The sequence below is a fragment of the Rhinopithecus bieti genome, unplaced genomic scaffold, assembly GCF_001698545.2.
Source record: "Rhinopithecus bieti isolate Rb0 unplaced genomic scaffold, ASM169854v2 scaffold_17240, whole genome shotgun sequence".
NCBI classification, from domain to species: Eukaryota; Metazoa; Chordata; class Mammalia; order Primates; family Cercopithecidae; genus Rhinopithecus; species Rhinopithecus bieti.
Window position 1 is genome coordinate 76,296 of NW_016808704.1, and position 14,701 is coordinate 90,996.

Sequence of the window (14,701 nt, forward strand, 5' to 3'; positions counted from 1 at the left end):
TAAGGAAAAAGGTAAGAGAGCTGAGGACAGAGCTCTTGGTTAATCCAGTATTTAGAGATCTATTAGAGAAATAAGAGCTAGCAAGAGGGAATGAAAAGGAAAGAGTAGTGAGAAAAAGGACAACCAGATGGGTATAGTTAACACAAATGCCCACAGAAGACAGCATCTTACGGAGGACGGAGAGTAAATTTAGAGAGTTGATCACACTGTAGGTCATTAGGGGCTGTGTTAAGAACCACTTTAGTGAGACAGTGAAGAAGAAAGATCCATTGGAATAGGTTAAAGAGAAAATGCAAGATAAAGAAGTAGAGATAGTAAATATAGGCAACCTTTTTTGTTGTCTGAATCTTTGCTCTGCCATTTTTATCTGGGTAACCTTAGACGAATTTCTTTTTTTAAAAAAATTCTGTATTTCCATAGGGTTTTGTAGAACAGGTGGTATCTGGTTACACGAGTAAGTTCTTGAGTGGTGATTCGTGAGATTTTGGTGCACCCATCTCCCGAGCAGTATACACTGCACCCAATTTGTAGTCTTTTATCCCTCACCCCCTTCCCACCCTTTCCCCCTGTGACCCCAAAGTGCACTGTATTTCTTATGTCTTTGCATCCTCATAGCTTAGCTCCCACTTATGAGAACATATGATGTTTGGTTTTTCCATTCCATATTGGAGAATAATAGTCTCCAATCCCATCCAGGTTGCTGCAAATGCTGTTAATCCATTCCTTTCTATGTAGTATTCCATCATATATATATATATATATGTATATATTCCATCATATGTATATATATCAGTGTCTTTATCCATTCGTTGATTGATGGGCAATTGGGTTGGTTCCACATTTTTTTGCAACTGCAAATTGTGCTGCTATAAACATGTGTGAGCAAGTATGTTTTTAATACAATGACTTCTTTTCCTCTGGGTAAATAACCAGTAGTGGGATTGCTGGATCAAATGGTAGTTACACTTTTATTTCTTTAAGGAATCTCCACGCCGTTTTCTATGGTGGTTGTACTAGCTTATATTCCCACCAGAAGTGTAGAAGTGTTTTGTTCATTACATCCATACCAACATCTATTATCTGTTGATTTTTTTAATTATGACCATTCTTGCAGGAGTAAGGCAGTATCGCATTGTGGTTTTGATTTGCATTTCCCTGATCATTAGTGATATTGAGCATTTTTTCCTATGTTTGCTGACCATTTGTATATGTTCTTTCGAGAATTGTCTATTCATGTCCTTAGCCCACTTTTCGATGGAAATTTTTTTTTCTAATTTGAATTTGTTGTGTAGATTCAGGATAATTAGTCCTTTTTCAGATATATAGATTGTGAAGATTTTCTCCCACTCTGTGGGTTGTCTGTTTACTCTGCTGACTGTTCCTTTTGCCATGCAAAAGCTCCTTAGTTTAATTGAGTCCCAGCTATTTATCTTTGTTTTTACTGCAATTGCTTTTGGGTCCTTAGTCATTATATCCTTGCCTAAGCCAATGTCTAGAAGGGTTTTTCCAATGTTATCTTCTAGAATTTTTATAGTTTCAGGTCTTGGATTTAAGTCCATGAGTTGATTTTTGTATAAGCTGAGAGAAGAGGATCCAGTTTCATTCTCCTACATGTGGCTTGCTAATTATCCCAGCACCATTTGTTGAATAGGGTGTCCTTTCTCCACTTCATGTTTTTGTTTGCTTTGTTGAAGATCAGTTGGCTGTCAAGTGTTTGGCTTTTTATCTTGGTTCTCTATTCTGTTCCATTGGTCTGTGTTGCCTATTTTTATACCAGTACCATGCTGTTTTGACGACTACGGCCTGATAGTATAGCTTGAAATCAGTAATGTGATACCTCCTGATTTGTTCTTTGGCTTAGTCTTGCTTTGTCTATGCAGGCTCTTTCTTCGTTTCACATGAATTTTATGACTGTTTTTTTCTAGTTCTGTGAAGAATGATGGTGGTATTTTGATAGGAATTGCACTGAATTTGTAGATTGCTTTTGGCAGTATGGCCATTTTCATAATATTGATTCCACCTACCCATAAGCATTGGATGTGTTTCCATTTATTTGTGTCATCTATGATTTCTTTCAGGAGTGTTTTGTAATTTTCCGTGTAGAGAGCTTTCACGTCCTTGGTTAGGTATATTCCTAAGTACCTTTTTTTCTTCTTCTTTTTTTTTTTTTTTCCGGCTATTGTAAAAGGAGTTGAGTTCTTGATTCAATTCTCTGCTTGGTCGCTACTGGTGTACAGGAGAGCTACTGATTTATGTACATTAATTTTGTATCCTGAAACTTTGCTGAATTCTTTTATCAGTTCTAGGAGCTTTTTGGAGGAGTCTTTAGGGTTTTCTAGGTATACAATCATATCATCAGCAAACAGCAACAGTTTGACGTGCTCTTTACCAATTTGAATGCCCTTTCTTTCTCTTGTCTGATTGTTCTGGCAAGGACTTCCAGTACTATGTTGATCAGAAGTGGTGAGAGTGGGCATCCTTTTCTAGTTTCAGTTCTCAGAGGGAATATTTTCAACTTTTCTCCAATCCAGTATTATTGTTGGCTGTATGTTTGTTATAGATTGCTTTTATTACATTCAGGTATGTCTCTTGTATGCTGATTTTGCTGAGAGTTTTAATTATAAAAGGATGCTGGATTTTGTCAAATGCTTTGTGTTTACTGAAACGATCATGTGATTTTTGTTTTTAATTCTGCTTATGTGGTTTATCACATTTATTGACTTGCATATGTTAAACCATCTGTGGTATGTAACCCACTTGATCATGGTGGATTACCTTTTTTTGATATGTTGCTGGATTCAGTTAGCTAGTATTCTGTTAAGGATTTTTGCGTCTATGTTCATCAAGGATACTGGTCTATAGTTTTCTTTTTTGGTTGTATCCTTTCCTGCTTTTGGTATCAGGGTGATACTGGCTTCATAATATGATATAGGGAGGATTCTCTGTCTTGTGGAAGAGTGTCAAAGGATTGGTACCAATTCTTCTTTGAATGTCTGGTAGAATTCAGCTGTTAATCCATCTGGTCGTGGGCTTTTTTTTGTTGTTGGTAATTTTTTTTATTACCGTTTCAATCTCGCTGCTTGTTCTTTGTTTAGGGTATCTAACTCTTCCTGATTTAAGCTAGGATGGTTGTATCTTTCCAGAAATTCATCCATCTCCTTTAGGTTTTCTAGTTTACGTACATAAAGGTATTCGTAGTAGCCTTGAATGATCTTTTGTATTTCCATGGTGTCAGTTGTAATATCTCCTGTTTCGTTTCTAATTGAGCTGATTTGGATTTTCTCTCTTCTTTTCTTGGTTAATCTTGCTAATAAATACAGGCAACTTTTTAAAGGAGTTTGTTGTGAAGAGGATTAGGGAAATGGAGTCTGAGAACATATATTGAGAGAGGTTTTTCTCCTTTCTTTAAGTGACTGATATTAAGGCATACATGTATGCCAAAAGAATGATGTAGTAAAGAGAGAGAAAAAAAGATCCAAGAAAGAAAGGTAAAGTCCCAGAAAGGTAAGAGTAAAGTCCTCCAAAGTTAAGAGAAACGAGTTCCATGCTGCACAAGGTTTGCCTTAGGAGAAGGGACATTTCTACTGTATCTTGAAGGAATAGGTGGACATATATGCAAGTAAAACTGAAGGTAGCTCTCATCTGATTGTGTCTACTTTTTTCCATGAAATATGTAGCAAGGTCATTATTGGAAGGTGGCAGCTGCAGCGTGGAAAGATGGTTTGAGAAGAGAGGTACAAAATGGTTCTCTTAAAGAGTAGGAATATGAATTGACTAGCCACAACATTTAAACAGTAGATGTTTAATCTCTTTTAAAATGGGATCTACGCTCACAAATTTGAAGTCATTCAGCATGACTTGCTTGATTTTCTCCACAAATGTTCAGCTACTTAGGTGCAGGCAAGAAGTAAATGGCTAGCTGGGATTAACCTGAGGTGAGGTTGTAACAGATATCTAGAACAGAAGGAAAGGCAGGTGAAAGGAGATAGATAAGGATTTTAGTTAGCAAGTAGAGTGCTAGACTATAGAATTTATGTTGAATAATGAGGAAAGGAGGGGCATGAAAGTGGTGATGGCTAGTGAGTAAGTGGTAAGATGTGGGGACATCCTGATGAGAATAGAGAATTATAATGAGAAGTACCCAAGTTAAGTGAGTTAGAAAGAAGGATGTCACTGTCAAAATTCTGATTAAATAAGTGCTGTTACTGGTGATAGCAAGATCAAGTGAATGACCAGGTGACTATGCAGCTGTAGTGGGGAGAACAAGAGGTAACTGTAGATAAAGGTCAAGGAAATGAGAAACCAGGGTGTTGAATGGATCATAGTTGGATATAGAAGTCAGTCATCCATAAAACTTCTTTAATTGTAATAAGAGGGAAGAAGACTGAGTACAGAAAAATTAAATTTTAGATTTGGTGGCAGGAAGCTGAGGGAATTTCTGCTTTATGGCTTGCTTACATTTCTCTACAAAGCTGGGGGAATATCATTTGCTGAGAATGGGGGGTTGAGTAATAGGTTTATGCAGAGTGAGCTATATAAATCAGATGCTTACAGAGAATGGAGAAGAAAATTGGGAAAGGTTACTTGTAGTATTAAGAGGTAAGACGAAACTAGAAATAGAATTCTAGTAGCACCTCCCTGGTATTCTATACATACACAAAAGCATTTATTACCTTGCAGTATAGTTTTATCTATTTCCTCCTCACTGACACCATAAACTCCTTAGGGATCAAGACTGTGTTTTGTCTTTCTATTCCTAGTGCTTCACAGTGCCCGGTGCTTAGTGAGTACTCAAAAAGTACTTCTGTTGGAATGAATGAATGGAATCAATGAATTAAATCAGTGTCTGTGTCTGGGGCTGGGTGTGGTGCTCACAACTGTAATCCCAGCACTTTGGGAGGCTGAGGCAGGTGGATCACCTGAGGTTAGGAGTTCGAGACCAGCTTAGCCAACATGGTGAAACCTCGTCTCTACTAAAAATACAAAAATTAGCTAGGTGTGATGGCACCTGTAATCCCAGCTACTCAGGGGGCTGAGGCACAAGAATCGCTTACACCTGGGAGGTGGAGGTTGCAGTGAGTCCGTATCATGCCACTGCACTCCAGACTGAGTGACAGAGTGAGACTCTGACTCAAAATTAATAAATGAACAAACAAACAAATAAAAAATCCGTGTCTGCTTTAATGGCATCTAGGTTAGATAGCATTCTTAATATTACTACTACTATTGTAACGTTGTGACTTCTAGTGACGGCCAAGATGAGAGCAATAAAAGAAAGGTAACAAATTGGCAAGGGTTAATTCCCTGTTTCATGGATTTTCCACCTTATAAACTTCACAGACTAAGGACCCGCCCAATAACCAATATTCTGGTCATATAATTTTTGCCTCATCATGTTATTGAAAAATAAAAATAGGCTGGGCATGGTGGCTCACGCCTGTAATCCCAGCACTTTGTGGGGCCAAGGCGGGTGGATCACCTGAGGTCAGGAGTTCGAAACCAGCCTGGCCAAGATGGTGAAACCCCACCTCTACTAAAAATACAAAAAATTAGCCGGGCGTGGTGAAACATGCCTGTAATCCCAGCTACTCAGGTGGTTGAGGCAGGAGAATTGCTTAAACCCAGGAGGCGGAGGTTGCAGTGAGCTGAGATTATGCCAATGTACTCCAGCCTGGGCAACAAGAGTGAAACTCTGTCTCAAAAAACATGAATAAATAAAAGAAATATATCATTTAAGCAAGGTGTGGTGGTGTGCCTATAGTGCCAGCTACTCAGGAGGCTGAGGCAGGAGGATCGCTTGAACCCAGGAGCTTGAAGCTGCCTGGGCAAGACAACAAGCAAACAAAAATAATAAAAATTGTTTAACTTACCTTGCATCAACTCCATCAAATACTTTCTGACACTCACTTCCAATAACTTCTTGCTTTAGATAATACAGCATTCTCACACGAAGCAAAACCCTAAAAACAAGGGAAAATGAATCAAAAGGCATAAAGATATTAATCGTTTAAAATATTTGGCCATGGGGTTAAAATTAGGAAGGAATTTGTGTACAGATTTTAAAATAATGAAATAATAATTACTTCTGATTAAATGAATCTTATTACTACCATATATATAAAGAACTTCTCCAAAATCTTCATAATCATCATTATTTCATATCCAAGTAAGATATAATGAGCTCATTTGGAGGCCAGTTTTATTTATCTGTTGGTGAGAACAATGACACAAGAGGTATCATGATTTGTTTGAAGGATACCTTGTAAAATTAAGATTAAGATTGGCCCTAGACCATGATGTCGCTGTACTCAAAATCAGCATGCTTAATAAATTCAGAACAGTAAACATTTAAAGAGTTGTGTTTAAAATACCCTACTACCTACTTATTACAGTGGTGTTTTATGTGTTTTTTGTAGCCTTCATCTTGAAGCAGCTGCTCGGGATTATATTTTCGAAGCCATTCTGCTTTTTGTATATCAAATGAGCTTGTTTGAGTTTTTACTTTCTTCCCTTTTCGACCCCTGGGTACAGGAGCTGATAGGCCTGTTAAAATAAGAAGGACATGTAAAATTAGGAATAATTTCTATAAAAATTTGCAATTTGAAAGATTGTTTCAATGCAAGAAATTTCTGGAGACTTTCTGAGGTCTTTTCAGAGAACTTTAAAATACTAGTAACAATACTGACCCAATCACAAATCAAGATGATGGTTTTATACATATGAAAACATATTTCCCCAAGTAACTAACAATTCTACGTCTCATATTAATTATTCTGATTTCCTTTTTGTTCCAAAACAGATTTTTTTTTTTACAAATGTAAAACCCAAAAGATCAAGCCTATGCCCTCTGCTTTACTTTTGCTTTCCTAGATACTAAAAGATATGTTTTGCCCTCCACTCTTGCTTTTCAAAAATGATTTAGATAGATTAGGTTAGCCATCCTGTTCAAGACAGCTAAACTCATTTTGGTTCTTTGAGTTATTTGTTGTGAAATATTTAAAAACTACAAAAAAGTACTGCCACTCTCTTCATGTTCACATATTCCATGTTTACTGAGTTTATTTACTTATTTAATTTTTTGAGACAGAGTCTCTGTTGCTCGGGCTGGAGTGTAGCTGTGTGATCTTGGCTCACTGCAACCTCTGCCTCCTGGGTTCAAGTGATTCTCCTGCCTCAGCCTCCCGAGTAGCTGGGATTACAGGCATGCGGCACCACGCCTGGCTAACTTTCATGTTGGCCAGGCTGGTCACAGACACTTAGTTTTTTATTAAAGGAAGTAATACATACTTGAAGTCCCTATGTAGTCCTCTCCTATCAAATTCACTCATTCCTTCCCAGAGATTACCACTACACTGAATTTGTTTTTCCATTCCATGCATGTTTATAGTATTACTACCTATCTTGGATAAGTATTTAGTATTTAAGTTTTCAGATATAATATTATAAATATAAGCCTGCATACCTTATTTATTACTCTGAACTTTTAAAAGCTATATCCTGGTTGACTCATAAGGCTCTAATTCATCTATTTTTGTTTCTGTATAATAATTTATTACATAACTATACCACCTCATATTTATTAATCTTCCATATTGAGCTGTTTTGTTTGTAATTTTTCACAATTATTAATAATGCAGTTTTGACTCCTCCTGCAATTCTTGTATCTCATTTACCTTTTCCTTGCCATTTTATACCAGGTGGGTACTCTACTACAATGGTACATAGAAGCACTATATGGATTTGTCCACTTTTCCTTATAATTTTGGCAGAGGTTTTTTTTTTTTTGCCTTTACCTTTTGAGACTATTTTAGATGTATATAAGTTCATACTCGTTATAGTTTCTTCTATGGATTCTTTTTGATTATTAGGTAGTGTCCCTTTTTTTTTAATTCCAACTGATACCTTCCATCTTAAATTCACTTTGTTCTATGTTAATGGTACTACAACATTTTGTACGGTTTAGTATTTGCATGGCATAGTTTTTACTAAATAAACTTTTAAGCTTGTTTGGTGTTTAATAATATCTCTTTAAAGTACAAAAATGTTTATTTCCCCCCATCTAACAATTTTCCTCTTTTAACAGGTGAAAATATACATAGGCTGCATACATATGTTTATATATTTATTTTTACAATTTTATAGTTTATCATACTTTCCTTCTTTCTGTGTTTTGCTGGAATGATAAATAGTTCTGTATTCCAATCTTCTCTTCCCTTGTTGGTTTGAAAACAGTACATACTTAAAAATACACATGCTTGAATTTTCCTAATGAAATCTGTAGATATTCTGTATTTCCAATTTTCTTCCTAACAACATTTTCCCAGATTCATCATTCAATCTTCTTTTTACTTTTTCATTTCATTATATGTTGTTACAATTTATAGGCTTCTGCTTTCACTGTTTTTACAGCACCTTATTCTTTCGAAGTCATGGTATATTTGAAGTATCTTTGAAGATATTAATGATAGTTAAAGAAAAGGTGTCCTCCTTTTTGCGATCCTTGTTTCCTTAAAGTTCATTTTAATGTTTTTTTTTTTTCTTTTTCTTTTTTTTTTTTTGAGACAGAGTCTCGCTCTGTCACCCAGGCTGGAGTGCAGTAGCATGATCTCGGTTCACTGCAAGCTCTGCCTCCTGAGTTCAAGCGATTCTCACACCTCAGCATCCCAAGTAGCTGGGATTACAGGCATGTGTCACCATGGCTGGCTACTTTTTGTATTTTTAGTAGAGACGGGGTTTCACCATTTTAGCCAGGCTGGTCTTGAACTCTTGACTTCAAGTGATCTGGCCACCTCAGCCTCCCAAAGTGCTGGGATTACAGGGGTGAGCCACCGTGCCCAGCCAATGGTTTTTTGGCTCTCTCTTTCATGTTGGAGACTTTCCTGAGATGCCTGATAATCCTTGGCTGTGTTTGCTCTTATTTAAGTGTGACAAATAAAAAAGGTGATAGGGAGACTGAAGGGATGGAGCATAGCGACTGTGGGCTCACTGAAGGGTAACTGGCTGTGTGTGTGTGTGTTTTTTTTTTCCTGTCATTATCTTTAGGTTTGGGGCAAGCCTTTTAGTTTTATTTCTCGAGCAATGAATCAAAACCAGTATGCACACAGTTATTTAATCCCTATTTAGCAGCTCCACAACTCAACTACCAGTGCAACCCAGACTTCTATTTTACTCTTTCCAGAAAAAAAATTTTGAGTCCATTTTCGTCCTGGCTACATGGAACTGAAGAGGGTATTTAGGGCCCTTTTAAAATTGCTTTGAATGAAAGCCTCTATCCTTTCACATCCACTTCCGGAGGTTCCTGATGTCACAAATTCCTAAGACATCTGGGAAATCTGTAAAGCAAAGCAGTTTGCCTTTCCCACTGCTGACCCAAGATTCAGCTCTCTCAGGTTGGTTAAATCAGTTACCACTAATATATTTGCCTCCAGCTTCCAAAATCTTGTTGCTGTTTACTCTCCCATTCTCTATCCATTTTTGAGAGTTTATGCTTATTTTAAAATTATAGAATACAAGTATATACAACAGTCCCATTATCCACCTTCAATAATTATCAACTTATGGCCAATTCTGTTCACCCCCAATCTTTCATATTATTTTGAAGTAAATGTAAGAAATCAATCAATTCATTCATAAATATCAAAGGTATCTTTTAGCAATATCTAAAAGATATTTAGTGATATCTAAATTTAACAGAGGTATCTGTTTAGTGATAAAGCCTCCATTAAAATAATACAATACTATTATCAGCCCTAAGGAATGCAATAATAGCTTCTTAATATTCGGTATTCTAAAGTCTAATTAGTTAATAAAGATAATAAAACATTTACTCTGGGTTGTTTCAATCAGGATCTAAATAAAACCTCCACAGCACTTTAGGATGCTGAGGCAGGAAGATCACTTGAGCCCAGGAATTTGAGACACGCTTGGGCAACAAAGTGAGACTCCATCTCTTACAAAAAAAAAAAAAATTAGCCAGGTGTGATGGTACACGCCTGTACTCCCAGCTACAGGGGAGGAGGATTGCTTGAGCCCAGGAAGTTGAGGCTGCAGTGAGCCGCGTTCATGCCACAACACTCCAGCTTGGGCCACAGAAGGAGACCCTGTCCCAAAACATAAAAATAAAAATAAAGTCCCCAGACCCCACACTGAAACTGGTTGATAACTTTTCAATCTCTTTTAGGTTATAGCAGGGTTTCATTCTTGGCACTACAATATTTTGAGCAGGATAGTTCTTCATTGTGGGGGGGGCGGGGTGCTATCTGTGAACTCCAGGCCTCTATCCACTAGATGCCAATAACACGCTCAAGGTTGTGACAGCCTGTGGTAGGGGTGGGATTGGGGCAGAAAATCATCTTTGGCTGAGAATCACTGGGGTAGATACCTCTCTATTCATTCCTAATCCGATAATTTATTTATTGAGGAATCCAAGTCTTTTGTTCTGTAGAATTTACTAAGCTTAGTGCCTTACTTTTTTCTACTGGAGTTTCAAGAAAGAATGAAATTACATTTGTGTGATTCTTCCATCTACCTTAGGTCTTCACATTAATTACATTCATCGTCTCCTATTAAAATAGGCCTACCCTGACCACCCTATCTAAAATGGGTGCTTTCTGTTGTTTTCCATCTCAATAGTTTATTTACTTCACAGTAATTACCACAATCTGTAACTAATGTACATTCTTACTATGTCTACCTGGTTAGAAGGTAAGGTTCATGAGCTCAGGGATCCTGTCTATCTTGTTTCTTCTTATCTTTTCAACACCTTGCACAAGACACACACCAGGCATTCAATAGATATTTTTTGATTAAAGAGAATAACACTGTAACAAATTTAAGGGTATAGTAATTCTTTTTATTTTTTACTGAAAAATTTCTGCTGTAAAATAATTATTTTATGCAAAAAAGAATGTTCTGTTAGCAAGGCTGAGGAGAAAAAAGTACTAGCATATACCTCTGATAGGACTGTAAATTGGCATAACCATTTTGGACAGCAAATTAAAGTATAATGGAAATTTAGGCCAGGCATGGTGGCTCACGTCTATGATCCCAGCACTTCGGGTGGCTGAGGCGGAAGGATTACTTGAGCCCAGGAGTTCAAGACCAGCCTGGTCTTGAATATATATACCAGGTCTTGAATATATATATACCAGAATATATACCAGTACCTGACTCTACAATATAAAAAATTTTTTAAAAGCCAGGTGTGGTGCTACATGCCTGTGGTCCCAGCTACTCAAGAGGTTGAGGCAGAAGGATGGCTTGAGCCCAGAAGGTCGAGGCTGCATTGAGCCACGTTTGCATCACTCTAGCCTGGGGGACACAGCAAAACCCTGTCTCAAATAATAAACAAAAATTTAAAAGAATTATGAAAATTTAAAATGCATATCAATGTTTCTCAAACTTTAATATGTACACTAATTCCTACGGATCTTGTTAAAATGCAGATTCTTATTCAATAAATCTGAGGCCTAATATTCTGCATTTCTAAGAAGCTTCCAGAAGATGCTGATGCTGTTGACCCAGAGACCACATTTTAGGTAATAAAGATGTATATAAGCTATACTTTAATCATTCCATTTTTGATATCTACTTTAGTGAAAGATTTATTTTCATGCACAAGAAGGAGGGTACATGGATCTTCTCTGAAACTTGCTTTTTAATTGTCTAAAATTGAAACTACCTAAATAACCATCATTAAAGGAGATATTAAATAAATTATGCAATATCCATACTACGGAATACTAAGCAGAACTTAAAAAATCAGATAGATCTATATGAGCATAGATGGAAAGACCTCTAAGACATTTAGTTGGGTCATCAATTCGAAACAGATACGTATTTGATAACAAAATGTAAAATCCACCAAACTGATAACATTGGCATTTTCTGAAGCTGGAACTTGAATTGGGAGTGAAGGTTAAGGTTCCTTAATATTATTTGTAATGCTTCTATACTTTATAGGAGAATATGTTAAGTATTACTTATATAACTAAAAATAAATTTTAAAAACAAATGAAACAATGTTCTTACCTAGATGATTCTGTAGCTCTCGTGTCTGTCCATCTTCAGTTGGAGTAATGAGATCCCATATGAAACCCTTAATCTTCTCATCTCCTCGGTAGTGAACAAGGCAATATGCTAAGAGGGCTCGGCAAATAATCTCTACATCGTGTTCATTTAGCTGCCTTTTGAAACGGCCATGAGATAGAATCTCTCTCCATCGGCCCCACCTGGTTAAAAAGGGTATAGTTACATTGATATTGAGTGAAGTTCTAGAGAGAAATATAACTCATAGATAAAAGACACGAAAACTAAAAAAAAAAAAAAATTGTCATTTTTGCTAATTAAGTCTTCCCTACCTATGCAAAGAATGTAGAGGAATGGTACAGTAATTTCTAGTATATTTTATTCAATAATGGGTAACATCTAATTCGTATTACGGGATGTGCAAATTTAAGAACAAGAAGTTTGACTTTAGTGATACTTTGACAATTTAAATAAGGATAATTTCATCATTCTGCTATTACATATATGTTAAAAACAGAAAGTGTACTTTAAAAGTAAATTTTAATGATTCTAAGAAGATAAAAAATATACTCAAAACCAGTATATATTTTCTGTAACATTACATACCAGACTACTTAGAGCAAGCATTAAAACAATGTTTTACCCATAAACTAGCAGGTTTTCTCAACTCTAAAGCATTCGGTTCTCCCATAGCCATTGGAACGGTCACAGGGTCTCCGGAGTTTGGGCTTTTCATCTCCTTCACTTTCAGCTTCAGATAATTCAGCCAATTCATCTTTTGTGGCACTAAAAGGTCTTGTTTGTTTCCTAATTCTTGGAGTGTCAATAACCAAGCTGTTCTGTAAAACAGAACAGCTATTACTTGAAGGTATTTTTATGATTTTGCTTATAACAGTGTTCTACATTTTCACCTTGTACAAACAATAATTACAGAAACACAGACAAAAAGAAATTACTAACAATTTCACCAACCTATTCAGTCAACTTAGAATTTCTTACATTCCTTTAGAATTCTTGCTACCACACATGTAAAATTTTATGACATTATAGTCATAGGATAAAAAGAACTTGATATTTCGCATATTAATGTAACAGCATTGTAATCATAAAATATTTTAAACTGAATTTATGCCTTATAATTTTCTTTACCTAATTCATAATTTAGATTGTTCTTAATTTTAAAATAAATAATGCCAAAGTTTATTCTAAAGACAAATTCAAAAGAAGGGAAGTATCCAGAAATGGAAATACTGGTCAAAGGTTATGAAAATTTTACAGTGCTTTCCAAAAGACTTATAATAATACACAAAACACAAGGCAGTTAATTGCATCACCCTCAGTATGTTCAATTCAGTTTAATTCATTCAAAACAATTTAAGTTAACATACTTTTTATTTTTATTGAGAAACTTCTCTAAGCTAGGCACTATGTTATGGGCTGTGGTATAACGATGAGTAAGACAGTTTCTACTCATAAGGAATCCAAAGTTTTAGTTACACAGACAAATGTGTCACTAAATAAATGCTATTCGGGATGAAATTTTTTATGATAAAGAGGTATCATAGTCACAGAAAATGTCACAAAGTAGTGATACTAGAAAGACTTACTAAAGAATTAAGAGTAGTTTGCCAGGCAGTCAGGGAAGAGACAGCATTACAAGCAGAGGAAAGAGCAAGGGACCTGAAATGGCATCAGATGTTCAGGAAATGCTTATGTCCTAGAGCACAAGAGGAAAAATGGTAGGAGAGAAGGCAAGGACCAGATCATAAAGGTCCTGGTATGCCATAATATGTATGGAGTACATTATATTTAAGGGGGCATATGATGTCCTATGATAGGTGATGTTAACTTTTGCCAAGTTTCTCCACTGTGAAGTTACTAGTTTTCCTTTTGGAATTAATAAGTATTTCGGAAGATAAACTTTGAAGACACATACATATCTTGGGTCTCAAACTTTTACCCACTAATTTTAGAATTCACTGATGGATCTTATATGCTACAATTATTACTATAGTTGATTCATTGTGATTTTTCATTTCCTGCATTCCTTCTACATTTACTAAATGGCATTCTTCCATAAGAAAGAGTTGTCCCTTTTCCTCTTTCTTCCCTTTCCAGTTTCCTTAAAAAAAACAAAAAACAACTAATTGTATTTTTTTCATAATTTTCAAATGTCTTTTTCCCCAAATCTTTTGAGATTTGATACATTTTTGATCAACTTACATTAGCTTTTATATAATAGAAACATTAACTTTCATATACATGTCTGCTACAAATAGTGTCACCAGTCTGACTGCACTTTCATTTTTCCATTACATAATTCTGTCTTGTATACATATACCAATCACTTCCTTTGTAATTTCGAATTTAGAATGTTTTCCCACCCAAATATTTGCGAAAAGAAATCTAACTTCTATTTTTCATGTTTTGATTAAAAAAAAACTTAAAACTTTTATCACAAATTAGAGTTTACTTGGTACAGAGCATAGGATTATTAACGCTTCTCCCAAATGCCAATACAATATCCTAAACACCACTTATTAAATCATCTTTCTTTAGCACTATTTGTATATTTCATAAACTTATACTTTGATCTTTTTCTGTTGTTATCTTATTCTTTGCTTTGTATCTTTCTGCCAGTACCATACTTTTTTAACTATTGTTTTATATTAAT

At 35.7% G+C, this 14,701-nt stretch overlaps 1 protein-coding gene across 1 annotated transcript in view; it reads right to left on the reverse strand.

Annotated features, from left to right (window-relative positions):
• Window positions 1-14,701, reverse strand: part of LOC108538775 (chromodomain-helicase-DNA-binding protein 9-like) — a 121,889-nt gene that overhangs the window by 45,382 nt on the left and 61,806 nt on the right. Inside the window, 5 exon segments of the mRNA XM_017887049.1 lie at window positions 5,871-5,960; window positions 6,384-6,543; window positions 12,031-12,230; window positions 12,671-12,689; window positions 12,692-12,866. Of these exon segments, the coding sequence (XP_017742538.1) occupies window positions 5,871-5,960; window positions 6,384-6,543; window positions 12,031-12,230; window positions 12,671-12,689; window positions 12,692-12,866 (644 nt within the window).